The sequence below is a fragment of the Pongo pygmaeus genome, chromosome 12, assembly GCF_028885625.2.
Source record: "Pongo pygmaeus isolate AG05252 chromosome 12, NHGRI_mPonPyg2-v2.0_pri, whole genome shotgun sequence".
NCBI lineage: Eukaryota > Metazoa > Chordata > Mammalia > Primates > Hominidae > Pongo > Pongo pygmaeus.
In genome coordinates this window covers 96,727,308-96,746,867 of record NC_072385.2, presented here as the reverse complement: position 1 = coordinate 96,746,867, position 19,560 = coordinate 96,727,308, and the positions used below count along the sequence as shown (strand labels likewise).

Here is a 19,560-nt window from a genome sequence, read left to right as displayed (position 1 = left end):
CAAGTGCTTACTTCTTTTTTATCAAATATATCTGAGATGATGCCATCCCGTAGGTCTTTGAAAAACTGAAAAAAAAATGATAGGTGTATATTAGGAAATTATTTACTTGGGAGGAAAAACAGAACTAAAGGCTGAGGAACAACTGAAATGTAGGATATTTCCAGATTTTTGGGAAAGTATCTTTAGCCAAGAAGCAAGCAGGATTCCCTCTCTCCTACCCTACCCCCAATCTAATAACCATCCTTGCGTTACGACGTGAAGTGTTAAGTGCATCATCTTCACAATCTCCCTTCATGCGTTTTGGAACCCTAAGTGATAGGTACTTCTAACTGCTTTACAGAGGATAAGGTTATTGACTCCAGGAAACTTCCCTTTCCCGAGCTTAAGAGCAGGATATCCAGCTGGGTGCAGTGGCTCACACCTGTAATCCCAACACTTTGGGAGGCCGAGGCAGGTGGATTGCCGGAGGTCAGGAGTTCGAGACCAGCCTGACCAACATGGTGAAACCCCATCTCTACTAAATACAAAAAAATTAACCAGGCATGGTGGTGCATGCCTGTAGTCCCAGTTACTTGGGAGGTTGAGGCAGGAGAATTGCTTGAACCTGGGAGGCAGAAGTTACAGTGAGCCGAGATCGCGCTATTGCACTCCAGCCTGGGCAATAAAAGTGAAACTCTATCTCAAAAAAAAAAAAAGAGTAGGATATCCAGTTGCCTGCTGCCTTTAGTGACTCCCCACTGCCTAAGCAAGAAGGTCCACATTTTTTCATCAAGTTAGCCCAACCTGTCTTTCTAGCCTCACCAACCACTACTTTTTTGTAACTTATATACTCCAATACAACTTACACTGCCTGCTGTCCCCAAATACATTCTGTACATTCCCGCCTCCATGCTAGAATCACCTTTTCTGTTTTGGACTATTAGAAGCCAACAGATCCTTCAGAGCCCAGCTTAGATGTCTCCATGAAACCTAAGTCCCTACAGCTGGAAACATCTCCCTCCCAACTGCTTCCACAGACTTCATGCCTTCTCCTAAAATGCTTATGGCATTCTCTTATATTATCTTCCCTTTTAGAAAATAAGCTCCTTGAGAACAAGGCTTTATTTATTTATTTATTTGTTTGTTTGTTTATTTAGAGATGGAATGTCACTCTGTCACCCAGGCTGGAGTGCAGTGGTGTGATCTTGGCTCACTGCAACCTCCGCCTCCTGGGTTCAAGCGATTCTCCTGCCTCAGCCTCCTGAGTAGTTGGGATTACAGGTGTGCGCCACCACACCCAGCTAATTTTTGTATTTGTAGTAGAGATGGGATTTCACCACGTTGGCCAGGCTGGTCTCGAACACCTGACTTCAAGTGATCTGCCCGCCTTGGCCTCTCAAAGCTGGGATTACAAGCATGAGCCACCGTGCCCTGCCAAGGCTTGTTTATTTTTGCAACCCTTATAGCACTTAGCACAGTGTCTTACACAAAGCAGTCAATCAATAAAATGTTACTGACTGACAAGTCTTATGAGTCTTATGAGATATACTACCTTCCAGGGAAGATCAAAGTTTTTGGTCTTTAAAAAAGTGTTTTGTCTCTGCCAAACCTTGAAAGGCAGAAAATTCATATTTCATTTGCAGTCAGTAATATGCTTAAGCCCATCCCCACGTGAGGGCAAGAACTGTCTGCAGCAGCACTCTGAAGGTGGTAGTCAATAATTTTTCTTGTTTAATTCTTTCTTTGAGATCATTTTACCTTTGCTGTTTCAGAAGCAGTATCACATACATGAAGAAGTTCAGCAAGAATTAGCCCCAAAGCATAGAGGTCCACTTCCTTTCCATAGTCTTGCAAAGAAATCTAAAGAGACCAAAATAGATTTACCTTTGTTATGCTCCTTACATAAATATCCAGACTTCTAAAGCCCAAAAAAGTTATTTGACCAAAACATCTTACATCACAAAACAATGTCTATTTATTAGCAAGATCTGTGGAGTCTGACTGCCTAGGTTCAAATCTGTACTGCCGAATAGCTGAATCCTCTGTGTAAATTAACGATCAACATGGGAATAATCTCAGTTATAAAATGAGGATAACAATAGTATCAACCACAGAGTTTGATTGTGAGGGTAAGTGAGATGCAGCAGGTAAAGCAGTTAAAATAGCACCCAGTAGGCGGCTTGCATTGAAACTGTTCATAGCGCATTTATTCACAATATTCCATAACTAGAAACAACTCAAAGGACCACAACAGAAGAATGGATAAACATGTTGTGGCATATTCATACAATGGACTATGACTCAGCAATAAAAAGGAATTCTCTGCTGGTATGAGCAACAAATACAGTTTTTCCAGAAGATATTATTTTGAATGAAGAAATTAAATACAAAAGAGTACCTACTGTATGATTCCATTCATATGAAGGTCAAAAACAGGAAGAACTAAACTATGGTGATAGAACTCAGAGCTCTGGTTGCTTCTGATCAGTGGGGAGGAGGCACTGACTGGAAAGAAGCTTGAAGGAGCAAAATGTTCTATATCTTTATAGGCTTATAAGTTACAGAGGTGTATGCATTTGTCAAAACGAAAAAATATACACTTAAGATCTGTGCATTTTATAGTGTATAAATTGTTCCTCAACAAAATGTTGCCTTTTTTTTTTGAGACGGAGTCCCACTGTCAGCAGGCTGGAATGCGGTGGCGTGGTCTCGGCTCACAGCAGCCCCCGCCTCCCAGGTTCAAGCAATTCTCCTGCCTCAGCCTCCAGAGTAGCTGGGACTCCAGGCACGTGCCACCATGCCTGGCTCATTTTTGTATTTTTGTATTTTTTTTTTTTTTTTAGTGGAGATGGAGTTTCAACATGTTGGCCAGGCTGGTCTCGAACTCCTGACTTGAGGTGATCTGCCCACCTCAGCCTCCCAAAGTGTTGGGATTACAGGCATGAGCCACTGCACCCAGCCAACAAAAGGTTTTTAAATGGAAAAAAAACCACACACACACATAATAAAAAGTAAAGTACAATGATGAATGTTTTTAACCAAATAGTGTGAGGGCAGCAATACAGGATGCAGGAGATACTGAAAGCAGTGGGAGGTTAAAGAGAGCCACTGGCCTATTGTGTTCTATATTTTTTACGCCAACTGGTTCCCCAAAAGGAAAAAGTACGTGGCTTCTCCATTCTAGACTCTCAAACCGTCAGATAGCTCAGTATATTTATTCTTGGATGACAAAATAGTAGAGGTATTTTGAAAGCTGTATCGTTCAGCAAAATAATCTTTAATGGGCATTTACAAATCAGGAATTAAAATAGGATAAACAACCCAAAAGGTGAAAAATAAAAGCAATCAACCCAAAAAAACCACATTCAAATAATGAGACTATATATAAGACAAATATTTAAAAATCAACAGCTGTACACCCATGTTCATCAGCAGCATTATTCATCACAGTCAAAAGGCGGAAGCAACCTAAGTGTCCATTGATGGATAAATGGATAAACAAAATGTGGTGTATACATGCAATGGAATTAATTAGTCAGCCTTAAAAAGAAATTCTGACATGTTACAACATGGATAAATCTTGAGGATATTATGCTGAGTAAAATAAGCCAGTAACAAAAGGGTAAATACTATATGATTTGATTCCACTTATATGAGGCATCTAGAATGGTCAAATATACAGACAGAAAGTAGAACGGTAGTTGATTGGGCTGTAGGGAGGGGAGAATAGGAGTTCTTTAATGGGTGTAAAGTTTCAGTTTTGCAAAATGAAAACTAATCTGTGGATGTATGGTGGTGATGAAAGCACAACCATGTGAACACATTTAATGCCACTAAACTATACACTTAAAAATGGTGAAGGTGGTAAATTTTATGTTTGTATATTTTACCACAATTAAAAATAAAGATATATATTTTTAAAATTAACAGCTACACTAATAACAAATTAGAGATATGGAATATCTTTTCTTTTTTTTTTCTTTTTTTTTTTTTTTTTTCAGATGGAGTCTTATTCTTGTTGCCCAGGCTGCAGTGCAATGGCGCGATCTCAGCTCACTGCAAACTCCACCTCCCGGGTTCAAGCGTGGAATCTCATTTTAATAGCGAAATGCAATACAGATTCTGAAGAAAGCTTCAAAAATATAAACAATATGGCCAGGCGCCGTGGCTCATTCCTGTAATCCTAGCACTTTGGGAGGTCAAGGCATGTGGATCGCTTAAGCCCAGGAGTTCGAGACCAGCCTGGGCAACATGGTGAAACCCAGTCTCTACAAAAAATACAAAAAAAAATTAGCCAGGTGTTGGTGGTTTGAGCCTGTAGTCCTGGCTACTGAGGGGGCTGAGGCAGGAGGATCACCTGAGCCAGGGAGGTTGAGGCTGTCCAGCGGTGAGCTATGATTGTGCCACTGCGCTCCAGCCCTCCAGCCTGAGTGAAAAGCAAGACCCTGTCTCAAAAAAAATATATATATATATCATAATAAATATATATATCATAATAAATATATATATCATAATATATATATATATTTTGAAGAGTGTAAAAGTAGCTTTGAGGTAGGTTGTATGATTGCCCCCAATGCTGCACTGGCCTCCTAGTGAGAGGATTACTCTTCTCCACCCTTATTGCCTTGAGCTGGGCCATGCATTTTGCTCTGGTCAATGATGTTTAGTGATGTATGCCACCGCTGAGCAGAACATGTAAAAGCTATCACAAGATTCTGCCATTGCTTTCTGCCTTGAGGACGGCAGTGACTCAGACAGCATTTTTCCTTCAGCCTGGGTCTTGGAATGAAGGAGACACGCAGAGCAAAACTGCAGCCAGACAGACTGCTGTCGACTTGTCATGTGAGCAAGAAATAGACCCTTGGTATTTTCTGCACCACTAAGAAACCGGGGTCATTTGTTACCACAGCACAGTCTGGCAAAAGCTGACTGATGGAGGACTCGAATAAGTGAGAGAAAATACCAATTTTGGAGAAGTCTCAAATATATGAAGATATCAATGTTCCTCACCTGAATCCTCAAATTTGATGCAATTGCTATCAAAACCTCAAAACCAGTTATGGAAGATGACAAGGTGATTCTAGAGTTCATTTGGAATTGTAAATGTGAACAGCTAAGAGCATTTTTAAATTGAAGAATAATATGGCAGGTCCTGCTGTTCAAATACTAAAGCCTAGTTTATAATGCTACAATAATCTAAATAGCATAATATTCAAGAGAGAAATATAAAATAAATTAATGAAACAGAACAAAGTCCAGAAACACATCTATGAATGTGTGGGAATTTTATATATGATAAAATAATATTTTATTGTGGTAAAATAGACGTAACATAAAATTTACCCTTTTAACCATTTTTATGCCTACAACTCAGCGGCATTAACTACCTTCACAATGTTGTATAACCATCACCACTATCTATTTCCAGAACTTTTCATCACCCCAAACAGAAGCTATGCCCATTAAACAAGAAGTTCCCATTCCTCCCTTCTTCCAGATAACCTCTGTCCCACTTTCTGTCTCTATGAATTTTCCTTAAAATAGCATTTAAATAATGAACTGCTTAACACATAGTGATGAAGCAACTGCATATTCACATGGGGAAAATCAAGTTATATTCCTTTCTCATACATAAACAAAAGTTAATTCAAACTGCAGTTAATTTTTGTGTTAGTAAAACCAAAAAATATTTTCATAATCTTGTAGTAGAAGCCTCCAAAATAAAAATGAGAAACCTAGCAGCCGTATTGATAGATATGACAATTTAAAAGCTGCAGTTCTGGGTTTGGTGGCTCATGTCTGTAATCCCAGCACTTTGGGAGGCCAAGGTGGGTGGATTACCTGAGGTCAGGAGTTCGAGACCAGCCTGGCCAGCATGATGAAACCCGTCTTTACTAAAAATACAAAACTTAGCTGGGCATGGTGGTGGGCGCCTATAATCCCAGCTACTTGGGAGACTGAGACAGGAGAATTGCTTGAACCTGGGAGGCAGAGGTTGCAGTGAGCTGAGATCATGCCATTGCACTCCAGCCTTGGTGACAAGAGCAAAACTCCATCTCAAAAAAAAAAAAAAAAAAAGCTGCAGTACCACAGATGGCATTCTAAACAAAGAAGTAACAATCAAGGAGAAAAATTCTGTAATATAGTTAACAGATACGGAATCAACACCCAATATAGATCAAGATTCCTTACAGTACACGAGAAAATGAGAACTTAATTATGAGAAATTGGGAAAGGATATGAGTAGAGAATTTGCAGAAAATGTTTAAGTAAATATATGAAAAGAGGGCATACCTTACTAAAAATCTGGAAAATACAAACTAAAATAGCAAGATACTCCTAATTCAACACACTACCCAAAACTGACCACTGGAAAGTATGATGATGCAGTATTCTCATACATTTTGAGGGGAGAGTATTATTAGAATCACTTTTTTTAGAATGACAATTAAACAGCAATTAAGTTTGAAATGCACTTGTCAATCTATTCAATCACTTTACCTCAAGAAGTCTATCACAGATTATGATAGAATTATTTGTTCTTGGGACCCAAAATAAGGAGGAATGTCTATAAGTGTATGAAGTTGTAAACAACCTAAAGAAATACCCTTCGATAAGAAAATAGTTAAATACAACCTGGGAAACATAGTGAGACCTTGTCTCTACAATAAATAAGTAAATAAATAATTAATAAAAATAAAAATAATTAGCTGGGCACAGTGGTATGCGCCTCTAGAGTCCTAGCTACTCAGGAGGCTGAGGTGGGAAGATTGCTTGAGCCCAAGATTTTGAGGCTTCAGTGAGCAATGATCATACTACTGCACTCCAGCCTGGGTGACAGAGCAAGACCTTGTCTCTAAAACAAAATAAGAACAACAACAAAAAAAGATTAAATTTAAAAAAACAGTTAAATTATGGTATCTCCATATTTTGAAATATAATACAGTTGTTAAAAAAAGAATGTGGCAGATCTATTTGAACTAATATGGAGAAATTATGCTATATAGTCACAAAATAACAAAATAAGTCCTTGAAAAAATGTATGCACATATATGTTTATGTAAAAAAAAGTCTGGGTGTATATTTGTGTTTGTATGTTTTTATAACTCAGAAAATTATCTAAAAGGATAAAGAATAAACTGATAAGAATAATAGGGGTAGAAAAGAATGGTAAGGAAAATTTTCAGTATATTCTTCTGTACAGTTTTAATTATATAAGTAGTGTCTACTCTTTTTATAATTTTAAAAATAAAAGAAGTAAAATATAGAGAGACAGGAAAGAGACCTTACCTGTTCTGGGCTCATGTATCGCAAAGTTCCCGTATTCCTTGTTCGCTTTACATCATTTGTCAGAGATGTTACAAGTCCAAAGTCTCCAATCTTTACTTGTTTTGTATCTACTAAGAATATATTACTTGGCTATGAAAAAAAAAATTTAACTTACATGTACCAACTTGACATACTATTACCACGTCTTAATTATATACAGAAAAGACTATTTTTATATTATTTATAAGACCTTTACCCTTGCACAGGTAGCCAAAATCAGGGAATTTAATATCACTGGTCTTTAAAATGCCAGATGAAAGAAGTCAGAATTTCTTTTTTTTTGGGGCCGGAGTCTCGCTCTGTTGCCCAAGCTGGAGTGCAGTGGTGCCATCTCGGCTCACTGCAAGCTCCGCCTCCTGGGTTCATGCCATTCTCCTGCCTCAGCCTCCCGAGTAGCTGGGACTACAGGCACCTGCCACCACGCCCGGCTAGTTTTTTTTTTTTTTTGTATTTTTAGTAGAGACAGGGTTTCACCGTGTTAGCCAGGACGGTCTTGATCTCCCGACCTCATGATCCACCCACCTCGGCCTCCCAAAGTGCTGGGATTACAGGCATGAGCCACCACGCCCGGCCAGAAGTAAGGATTTCTTAGCTGACGCCAGAGGTGGCTCTGGGCACAGCTGCCCTCGAATATCTGAAAAGCTGTCACGTGCAAGGTGGATTCACTCTGCATGGTCCAAGGGAAAAGATCCAGGACTATAGGGTGGAAATGACCTAAAGATTAGCTTTAAAATATCCTAATATCCTAATAGTGTTGTCCAAAGAATGGGAGTTAGACAGTTCCCCATCCCAAGATAGGGCTGAACAACCAACCACTTGAGGAAATGTTGCAAATATGAGTCCATGATCTGATAGGGACTGAAGTAGACATCCTTAAGATCCCTTCCAACTTTGAGATTCTCGGAATGGGTCCATTCCCAACAATACTGCAGATTAGCCTGTGCAGAATTTCTCTTGGGGGTCTTTTCTCCAAGCCTCTGATGACTTCTTAACAAACATATCCCTTCCACCATGAAAGCATACCAAGTTAACTGGAAGCTAATAACTAGCTCTGAAATACTTTTATCCATGCAATTCTTTAAGCAGATTTTTTTTTTTTTTTTAAGGGAGGTGTTTTGTTTTGTTTTGTAAGATGGAGCCTCGCTCTGTCGCCCAGGCTGGAGTGTAGTGGCATGATCTCGGCTCACCACAACCTCTGCTTCCTGGGTTCAAGCAATTCTCCTGCCTCAGCCTCCCGAGGAGCTGGGATTACAGGCATGTGCCACAACCCTTGGCTCATTTTTTTGTATTTTTAGTAGAGACAGGTTTTCACCATGTTGGCCAGATTGGTCTCAAACTCCTGACCTCAAGCAATCCGCTCGCCTCGGTCTCCCAAAGTGCTGAGATTACAGGCATGAGCCACCACGCCCAGCCCATAGGAGGTATTGTCCAATATTATTTTTGTTTGTTTTTGAGAGGGGGTCTCATTTTGTTGTCCAGGATGGATTTCAGTGGCATGATCATGGCTCACTGTAGCCTTGACTTCCTCGGCTCAGGTGATCCTCCCACCTCAGCCTCCCAAGTAGCTGGGACCACAGGCCACCACACCCAGCTATACTGACCAATATTCTAAAGACCATAAAAACTGGAAGGTAGTTGATGAGAAAATTAATATTTTGCTATTTTTGAAAAGGCTGGACTTTTAATACAATCTTAGGCTAAACACACAGACTCTATGGGATAATACACTTATGAGAGGGCCTACCTAGTAAGGACCTGAGAGGGAAGAGACCATAAGCCCAGGGAAGGCTGAAGGAGGAGCTTCCGAGAAGCCAGCTTGAGATGATGGCTCATACAGCAATTAGCAGTTGGATTAGAATTCAATTAACAGTCAGATTGGAGCCTAACACCAGTAATACAGATGGAAAGCTGTAGACAGATGTGGGGTGGATGTGGAGAGAAAATATTCCTATGCTATGTTCAAGTTGCAATGTGTAGGAATATGTTGGGATTGCAAGAGAAACTGCTAGTCCCACATAAGGCTATCACCTGACTCTAAGAAACAGAAAATTGAATTTATGAAGCCGTGTAAATATCTAAGCTGGATGAGGCTTTCTAGTAAAAATATCAGATCACTTTTTATAGTTCATTAAAAAGAAAAAGTGGGCAGGGCGTGGTGAGTCACAGCTATAATCCTAGCACTTTGGGAGGCTGAAGCGGGCAGACAGCGTGGGCCCAGCAGTCCAAGGCCAACCTTGCCAACATGGTGAAACCCTGTCTCTACTCAAAATACAAAAAATTATCTGGGCATTGTGGCAGGCGCCTGTAATCCCAGCTACTTGGGAGGCTGAGGCAGGAGAATCGCGTGAAGTCAGAGAATCCCAGGAGTCAGAGGCTGCAGTGAGCCGAGATCACTCCACTGCACTCCAGCCTGGCAACAGAGGAGACTCTGTCTCAAAAAAAAACAAAAACAAAGAAAAAAAGAAAAGAAAAAGAGGCTGGGTATGGTGGCTCATGCCTGTAATCCCAACACTTTGGGAAGCCAAGGTCGGCAGATCACTTGAGCTCAAGAGTTTGAGACCAGCCAGGGCAACATGGCAAAATCCTGTCTTTACAAAATGTCAAAAATTGGCCTGCCTTGGTAGCCTGCACCTGTAGTCCCAGCTATGTGGGGGACCGAGGTGGGAGGATTGCTTGAGCCTAGGAGGTCGAGGCTGCAGTGAGCTGAGATCATACAACTGCACTCCAGCCTGGGCAACAGAGTGAGACCTTGTAAAACACAAAAGAAAGAAAAACAATAATGCCACATTTTGTCTAATCAGTTATAATATGATTAGACAAAATATAGGGTTGTAGATCATAAAAAAGGGGTGCAAACTTCACATAGGAGGCACAGGAACAGGGCTGATGCTCAGGCTGAGGATGAGCAGAGCCTGGGCTTTAGGAGACTGAGCATTTTAGAGAGAAGCAGCCTTGGACAAGAAGCCCTCACTCAAGAAACCCCTATGTCCCTTCCCAGCGCCTTTGGTCTAGTTCCTAAGATTCCAACAGAAAGTGGTAAACACTTGGAGACTTTTGTAAGAGGGGCTGTATTAGGTAAAGACCATTCTCTGGCAAAACCACCTACAGCTGCTATTTTGCAAAACACAACCCAAAAATTGTACACCTTCATTGTATCTTTTCTTAGAGGAGAGAAATCAACAACTGTAGTAGTGAGAGCCTGAAAAGTTATAGAAGATGAAAGAAGTCTCAGTATCAAAGCTTGAGGCCGGGTGCAGCGGAGCACACCTGGAATGCCAGCACTTTGGGAGGCTGAGGCAGGAGGATCACTTTGAGTCTAAAAGTTTAAGACCAGCCTTGGAAACATGGTGAGACCCTGTCTCTACAAAAAAAAAACAAAAAAATGGCCAGGTGTGGTGGTGTACACCTGTGGTCCCAGCTACTCAGGAGGCTGAGGTGGGAGGAATGCTTGAGCCCAGGAGGTCAAGGCTGTAATGAGCGGTGATTGTGCCACTGCACTCTAGCCTGGGCAAAAGAGCAAGACCTTGTCTCAAAAAAAAAAAAAAAACAATTAAAAATTTAAGAAGAATAATAAAGTCTGACCCTTGAGCAACTGCAGCCAGAGCAAAAATTCTCTGCAAATAGACACAAGAAAAGATCAGTCCATGACACAGGGTACACACAGTGCAGGGCGTATTTGGCAGGTAAGTGGGCAGGCACCAGTCAGAATTTTTCTAATTCATTCTGAGGACTAGAAGCTTAATGCCTACACTTCTGCATTTATTTGCGAATTATTTTATATAGAAATAATTGTGCTTATTTGTTATTTAACTATATGTATGATTTATCCCAAAGTGAAAGCATAACCAATTCTACATTTATCCTTTTGAAATAGTTCTGACAATGTTCCAATTTCAAAGAACAACTTCAGATATTGTAGAAGAGACATATTGGAACCAGACAGACTCAAAACACCAATGCATCAGACATCCAGCCCCTGGGCAGACCACGGAAGCAATACCTTTTAAGGGCTACACATTCCTCTCTGAGCCCAACAAACAACTGTGTATATGGGAACTTATTTCTCTCAAGGAATTTTTTTGTTTCATTCCTTATTCCTTGCTGTTTTAGAGGGGTGGGATAAGCAGATAGCCACATAAATAAGGTACTTCTGCCTAGAACAGAAAAAGGCAGTCCCAGAGTGATCAGGAAGGGCTCAGGAAAGGAATTACAACCAAAGGGGACAGGCAGAAGAGTGTCCCATGAGAGAGAAGAACATGAGCAAAGGTCCAGGGACAGGATTCAGGACGGCCAGCTTGTGACAGGCTTAGGCAAGTCACAGGGAATAGGGAATGGAGGAAAGGCTGTGAAGGGCTGTTCTGTCTCTCACCTTCTGTCATTTTAATGAGAAGTATAAATAGGGAAACTCCTTGTCCAGACCAGAAAAGTCAGAGGAAAATGAAAATACTAAGGGATGATACACTTTCCCAGTCTGGGATTACTGCAATTTTCCAATCATGGAGTTGAAATGCTTAACCAAGACAATATTAGACTCTGGACCCAGTAGCTGTGACAGCCCTTGAGAGTGATGACTGAGAGATTAGGGAACCATATTCCTAAAGCCACAGTCAACAGAGTCCCCTCTGCCTCTCAAATAAGCCTGAGTCACTTAGAGGAGGCAGGAGGAACAGGGGCAGAGCAGCCAGTTTGCTGTGCCAGTCACAGTAATTATTTGCATGGAAATGTTCAGATATCATTTTCTCATAACTATAAATCAACCACTATTCTATCTTTATATATATATATATATTTTTTTTTTTTTTTTTTTGAGACAAGTCTCACTCTTCACCCAGGCTGGAGTGCAGTGGCACAATCTCGGCTCACGGCAACCTCCACCTCCCAGGTTCAAGCGATTCTCCTGCCTCAGCCTCCCGAATAGCTGGGATTACAGGCACACGCCACCATGCCCAGCTAATTTTTGTATTTTTAGTAGAGACAGGGTTTCACCATATTGGCCAGGCTGGTTTCGAACTCATGACCTCAGATGATCTGCCTGCCTCAGCCTCCCAAAGTGCTGAGATTACAGGCATGAGCCAGTGTGCCCAGCTGAGAAGATATATTTTAAAATTACTATATTATATATATATGTATCAATTAATAAAGTACATTTTCCACTTACCTTAAGATCTCTGTGAATTAATTTTTTTGAATGTATATAATCCACCCCTTTTGTTATTTGTTCAAAGAGTTCCAAAGCCAAAACTTTGTCTAGTTTCTTGCCTCTTGTATTATCAATCCATTGCTCCAATGTCCCTTTATCACAGAATTCCATTTGGATGAAAAGGCACTTAGTCCTTGACCTGGGTATAAAATTCACAGTATGTTAAAAGTAACAATAAATATAAATTTATTAAAAAAATTTTATAACTTTTTAAAGTTTTTCATAACTTTTTAAAAGCTTATACCTTATCTTCTTAAGAAACCCAAAACCACTTTGGGAGGCCGAGGCGGGAGGATCACGAGGTCAGAAGATCGAGACCACGGTGAAACCCCGTCTTTACTAAAAATACAAAAAATTAGCCGGGCATGGTGGCGGGTGCCTGTAGTCTCAGCTACTCGGGAGAGGCTGAGGCAGGAGAATGGCGTGAACCCAGTAGGCGGAGCTTGCAGTGAGCCGAGATCGCGCCACTGCACTCCAGGCTGGGTGACAGAGCGTGACTCCGTCTCAAAAAAAAAAAAAAAAAAGAACCCCAAAACATGTCACAAAATAGAAATCTAAATATAATAAACAAATTCGAATCAAAATATAATAGGCCATTTTTTATTTCAATCATAAGTTCCCGGATGGCCAGAGCTTTATTTGTTTAGCTAATTTATAAAATATGAGCTGGGCTGGGCACGGTGGCTCACGCCTATAATCCTAGCACCCTGGGAGACCGAGACTGGCGGATTGCTTGAGCTCAGGAGTTTCAGACCAGCTGGGCAGCATGGCGAAATCCCATCTCTACCAAAAACACAAAAATTAGCTGGGTGTGGTGGCACGGCACCTGTAGTCTCAGCTACTCGGGAGGATGAGGCACGAGAATCATTTGAACCCAGAAGGCAGAGGTTGCAGTGAGCTGAGATCACGCCATTGTGCTCCCGCATGAGCGATAGAGTAAGACTCTGTCTCAAAAAAAAAAAAAAAAAGAAGAGGCCAGGCACGGTGGCTCACGCCTGTAATGCCAGCACTTTGGGAGGCCAAGGCGGGTGGATCACGAGGTCAGGAGATCAAGACCATCCTGGCTAACACGGTGAAACCCTGTCTCTACTAAAAATACAAAAAATTAGCCGTGCATGGTGGCAGGCACCTGTAGTCCCAGCTACTCGGGAGGCTGAGGCAGGAGAACGGCGTGAACCCAGGAGGCAGAGTTTGCAGTGAGCCAAGATTGTGCCACTGCACTCCAGCCTGTGTGACAGAGCGAAACTCCATCTCAAAAAAAAAAAAAAAAAAAAAAAAGGAGAAGAAAAAAAAAATGAGCCACCCATTCTTTATTGCTGAAGATCTGCAATCACCTTTGCTAATAGATAGAAATAGGAACATGAATACAATAGAGTTGCAGGAAACTAAATTTCATTATTATATAAAGTAATTTTGAAACCTTTTAATTCACCATTGATCGACTAAGCATGAAAGGCACCTAGAGATGAGAAAATGAGTTAGACACTATCCTTGCCATCATGGGGATAACAGTCTAATAGCAGAGAGTAAAGGGAAAGCAAACCTAAAACAATAGGAAAGGTACTCTAGGAGAAGTGCCAACAAATTACTAAGATACATAAATTGGAGGGTTGATTTTTTTTTTTGCTAACCATGTTTTTTTTTTTCTGAATTAAGTTAGCCTCAATATTCATTTATATTCTTTGTATATATATCGGCTTGAAAACAGGAAGAGGTAGCCAAGAATTTGCTGAAAGCTGAAGTCCTATATGCTGATGGTCAATAACTCCTGAACTGATGATAAAATTCTCACTTACACGACATGGAGATAGAGGTGGGACAGGAGAAAATGAATGAACGGGACCCCATTGGCCTCAGGATTTTAGTGAGAGGACTGTCCCCATAATAGGTTGGGTGACTTTCAAAGACAGATGCCAGCTCTTTAGGATCTCCAGCTGTTTGGCAGTGGCTTAAGGGACATAAAACATGAGGGTGCCCCCATCTCAGCTTGTGGTCTTAAAAATATTTTCACTGCCCAGCACCCCAGCATAAGTGGAATAGTTACATTCCAAAGAGAACCTTTGACCGCACCACACCAATCACAGCCTAAGAGAGGGACAGAAAAGTGTTGGTAGCTGAGGAGGGAGCCCCCAGATGCAGCACCTATATGTTAAAACTCTCTTCACAAGACTACACCTACAGCCTGCACTGAAGCCGGCACATAAACGAGGCTCTCCATTAAACAATGGAGTCAGGAAAGCTGAACCTGAGATTTTGAAGACAGCTGAGGATGTAACAGAGGGTTGTGAGAGCAAGTCTGCGGCAAGAGGAGGAGCAAGGAAGAGATTTTCACTTTCTCCTTACCTTCGGAACGGAGAGTAAGTGTCTCTCAGAGGGAATTGTGATTATTAATCGTGATGATTAATGGCCTTATCCAGTGGCCCATACATAGTAAATAACAATGTCCTTCCATCCTATTATGGCTATGAGAATTTATTTTTAGTTACCTTGAACTATTTTTGCTGTTCTCAGGATCATAATCACTGCTCTCAGGATCATAAGCACTGGTCTCAGGATCATAATCAATTCCATCCCAACAGCCATTGTAGCGAACAATATTTACATGATTAAGTTTTGCCAATGCTTTTACTTCACGCTCCGCCTTCCTAGTTAAAAGGAACAGGGAACATGGCAGTGTCAGTGTACATCCCTCATAACAACCACAAAATACCTCATGTAATAGACAACTGTCTACATTCCCTTATTAAACCATTGCTGTGGTTCTCACATAGTTTTAGAATGGAAGCCAGGACATTCAAAAGGAAAAAGTGAACATACTGAAAAAAGAATAGTGGTTCTCACTCTCAAGATAAAATAAAAGGCAGCGGCCGGGCGTGGTGGCTCATGCCTGTAATCCCAGCACTTTTGGGAGGCCAAGGTGGGCAGATCAAGAGGTCAGGAGTTCAAGACCAGCCTGACCAACATGGTGAAACCCCATCTCTACTAAAAATACAAAAAAATTAGCTGGGCACAGTGGCGCACATCTGTAATCCCAGCTACTTGGGAGGCTGAGGCAGGAGAATCGCTTGAACCCAGGAGGCGGAGGTTGCAGTGAGCCAAGACTGCACCACTGCATTCCAGCCTGGGCGACAGAGCAAGACTCTGTCTCAATAAATAAATAAATAAAAGGCAGCTACTTAATGCCAAACATCAGACAATTTAAAAATCATCTATAGTACTCTTGAAATGCCAGTGATGCCATTTTAATTAATTAATTTATTTATTTTATTGAGACAGAGTCTTGCTCTGTCACCCAGGTTGGAGTGCAGTGGCACGATCTTGGCTCACTGCAGCCTCAATCTTCTAGCCTCAAACAATCCTCCCACCTCAGCCTCCTGAGTAGCTGGGACCACAGGAGCACACCACCACACCCGTCTAATTTTTTCTATTTTCTGTAGTGATGGGGTTTCGCCACACTGCCCATGCTGGTCTCAAACTCCTGGGATCTAGCAATCCACCTGCCTCAGCCTCCCAAAGTGCTGGGATTGCAAGCATGAGCCACTGGACGCAGCCGATGCAATTTTTCATAGCTAAATCATACATTATGTTTTGCTTAGACTTGTGTTAAAATCTTTGGATTTTACAAGCAAACCACATTTAGGCAGCAAGGCTAGGTAACCCAGGCAGTGTGAAGTACCTAATTCAGGATTTTCAGTGTGTGGCAAATATACACAAAGAGGATAACTTATGCAGAGAAGGTGAGATGGTGGGAGGCTTTATAGGAATGTGTTGCCAAGACCTAAGACAATTCCATGCTAAGTGCAGTAAATAAATTGGAGATTTCAAAGAGGAGGAAGGATAATCATTTTACAATTTTATTTTTTAATGCAAGAAGTTCTAAACTATATGACATAAAATTTGCAAAAATAAAAAAAAATTACTGATACTTTGACAATCCTAAAATAATCTGTTATTATTTTAGATTCTTTTTTTTTTTTTTTTTGAGACAGGGTCTCACTCTGTCACCCAGGCTAGAGTGCAGTGGCAATCTTGGCTCACTGCAACCTCCACCCCTAGGGCTCAAGCGATCCTCCTACCTCAGCCTCCCTAGTAGCTAGGACCACAGGCACACACCACCACACTCGGCTAGTTTTTATATTTTTGTAGAGACAGGGTTTCGCCATGTTGCCCAGGTTGGTCTCACACTCCTGACCTCAAGTGAACCACCAGCCTTGGCCTCTCAAAGTGGTGGGATTACAGGCCTGAGCCACTGCACCCAGCCAGTCATTTTTTTTTTGAGAAGAGTCTTGCTTTGTCACCCAGGCTGGAGTGCAATGGCGCGATCTTGGCTCACTGCAACCTCCACCTCCTGGGTTCAAGCGATTCTCCTGCCTCAGCCTCCCGAGTAGCTGGGACTACAGGTGTGCGCCACCATGCCCAGCTAATTTTTGTATTTTCAGTAGAGATAGAGTTTCACCATGTTGGCCAGATGGCCTCGATCTCTTGACCTTGTGATCTGCCTGCCTTGGCCTCCCAAAGTGCAGGGATTACAGGCGTGAGCCACCATGCCCGGCCCAGCCAGTCATTTTTAATGGCTGCAAAATAGACGTTGATCAGGAGACAGAACAAAATATATATACTCATTTCTTTACTGCTGGATATTTTGTTTGTTCTAATTTTTCACTGCCAATGAATGACACTGTGATTTATATCTTCTTGGATATAAATCCATAATTTGAATAACATTCTCTTTTTTTTTTTTTTTTTTTGGAGATAGGGTCTCACTCTGTCTCCCAGGCTGTAGTGCAGTGGTGTGATCATGGCTCACTGCAGCCTCCACCTACTGGGCTCAGATGGTCCTCCCACATCAGCTTCTGAGGTAGCTGAGACTACAGGCGTGGCTACCACACTGGCCTAATTACTGTATTTTTTGTAGAGATGGAGTTTTGCCATGTTGCCCCAGGCTAGTCTCAAACTCCTGGGCTCAAGTGATCCACTCACCTCAGTCTCCCTAAATAGTATTCTTTTTATTATTATTATTTTTTTTATTTTTTGAGACGGAGTTTCACTTTTGTTGCCCAGGCTGGAGTGCAATGGCGTGATCTGGGATCACCACAAGCTCCGCCTCCCGGGTTCAAGCAATTCTCCTGCCTCAGCCTCTCGAGAAGCTAAAACTACAGGCATGCGCCATCACACCTGGCTAATTTTGTATTTTTAGTAGAGATGGGGTTTCTCCATGTTGGTCAGGCTGGTCTCAAACTCCTGACTTCAGGTGATCCGCCTGCCACGGCCTCCCAAAGTGCTGGGATTACAGGCGTGAGCCACCACACCCAGTCCCTAAATAATATTCTTAGAACAGGTTCCCAAACAGGAAATCCTTGAGCCAAAGCGTACGAACAATTTTATGGCTCCAGATTAATATTTCCAAAGATATTTTAAAATACGTTGTATCAGGCTGGGCACGGTGGCTCTCGCCTGTAATCCCAACACTCTGGGAGGCCGAGGCAGGAAGATCATGAGGTCAGGAGTTCAAGACCAGCCTGGCCAATATGGTGAAACCCCGTCTCCACTAAAAATACAAAAATTAGCTGGGCATGGTGGCAGGCACCTGTAATCCCAGCTACTTGGGAGGCTGAGGCAGAGAATTGCTTGAACCTGGGAGGCAGAGGTTGCAGTGAGCTGAGAATGCACTACTACATTCCAGCCTGGGCAACAGAATGAGACTCTGTCTCAAAAATATATATGTATACGTTGTACCAATGTATAAACTACTAGAAATGGCCAAAATACTGGACCATCATCAACAAAATTATCTTTTTTTTTTTTTTAAGATGGAGTCTCGCTCTGTCACCCAGGCTGGAGTGCAGTTGTGCGATCTTGGCTCACTGCAACCTGCACCCCCCGGGTTCAAGCAATTCTCCTGCCTCAGCCTCCCAAGCAGCTGGGATTACAGGTGTGCGCCACCACGTCTGGCTAATTTTTGTATTTTTGTAGAGACAGGGTTTCACCATGTTGGCCAGGCTGGTCTCACACTCCTGACCTCAAGTAATCTACCCACCTCGGCCTCCCAAAGTGCTGGGATTACAGGTGTGAGCCACCACGCCTGGCCCTCATTTTTTTTTTTTCGACACTGGGTCTCACTATGTGGCTCAGGCTGGTCTCAAACTCCTGGCCTCAAGCAATCCTCCTGCCTCAGCCTCCCAAGTAGCTGGGATATTATTGCTATTTTTTAAAATTGAATAACAGTATAGCTGTCCTTCATTCTTGTTAAATAAAACAATGAACAGAGTAGGAATGACCCAATTTCAAATGCAAGGCATGGTCCATGAGACAACAAGTAGGTTTGTTTAACTGGGCTAAGAACATCCAGCACTCCACACCTACCCCTCCTTTGCACATATCATTTTTCTTAGCCCAGATCTCCTTCCCATCACCTTTGCTAGTCTTTGAGGGATGAGATAGGTCTGGCCAAGCTACACATAGTAACAACTGCCAGAGTGCAACAAGCAAGATTGGTGAACTGGTGACCATGTGATTTAAGACTTCCTTTCTATTTGTTTTCCTTCCTGAAGGAGTTCTGCTATCCAGTGGGAGTGAGAGGGCTGATAATACAGAAAATAAATGCTGGAAGCAGTGGGTTACAGTGGGAACACATTGAATTGTCATTCTAGGGGATGAGTTCTAAATCCCAAACTTATTACATAGGAGATCATGTCCAAAGATAATCTTGACCAATTCTTTATCTTCTCATACACGCTTCCACTCCTTAAATTACGAGGTAGAGCCTATTTGGCCTCCCCTTGAATCTAAGCTGGCTTCAGTGACTTGTTTAACCAATATAACTTGATGGTAGTGACGTTCTGGAACTCCTCAGACTAGGTCAAAAGAAGCCTTGCCACTCACTCCTGATCTTTTGGATGACTTGTTCTGGGGACAATCCTTCTTGAAACCCAGCCACCAAGTTGTAAGAAGCCCAATCCCCACAGGGAGGCCATGTGGAGGTATTCTGATTGACAGTCCCAGCTGAACTTCCAGCCCACAGCCAGTGTCAACTGCTAGCCAGATTGGAT

The 19,560-nt window shown here is 42.0% G+C and overlaps 1 protein-coding gene across 1 annotated transcript in view; it reads right to left on the bottom strand.

The window, feature by feature from the left end:
* The window catches only part of EIF2AK2 (eukaryotic translation initiation factor 2 alpha kinase 2), a 60,433-nt gene that overhangs the window by 8,307 nt on the left and 32,566 nt on the right, over nucleotides 1-19,560 (bottom strand). Inside the window, exons 12-16 of the mRNA XM_054473327.2 lie at nucleotides 14,998-15,156; nucleotides 12,470-12,650; nucleotides 7,273-7,401; nucleotides 1,738-1,839; nucleotides 12-65 (exon numbers count right to left, since the gene is read on the bottom strand). Coding sequence (XP_054329302.1) covers nucleotides 12-65; nucleotides 1,738-1,839; nucleotides 7,273-7,401; nucleotides 12,470-12,650; nucleotides 14,998-15,156 — 625 coding nt within the window. The remainder of the gene's footprint in view (nucleotides 1-11; nucleotides 66-1,737; nucleotides 1,840-7,272; nucleotides 7,402-12,469; nucleotides 12,651-14,997; nucleotides 15,157-19,560) is intronic.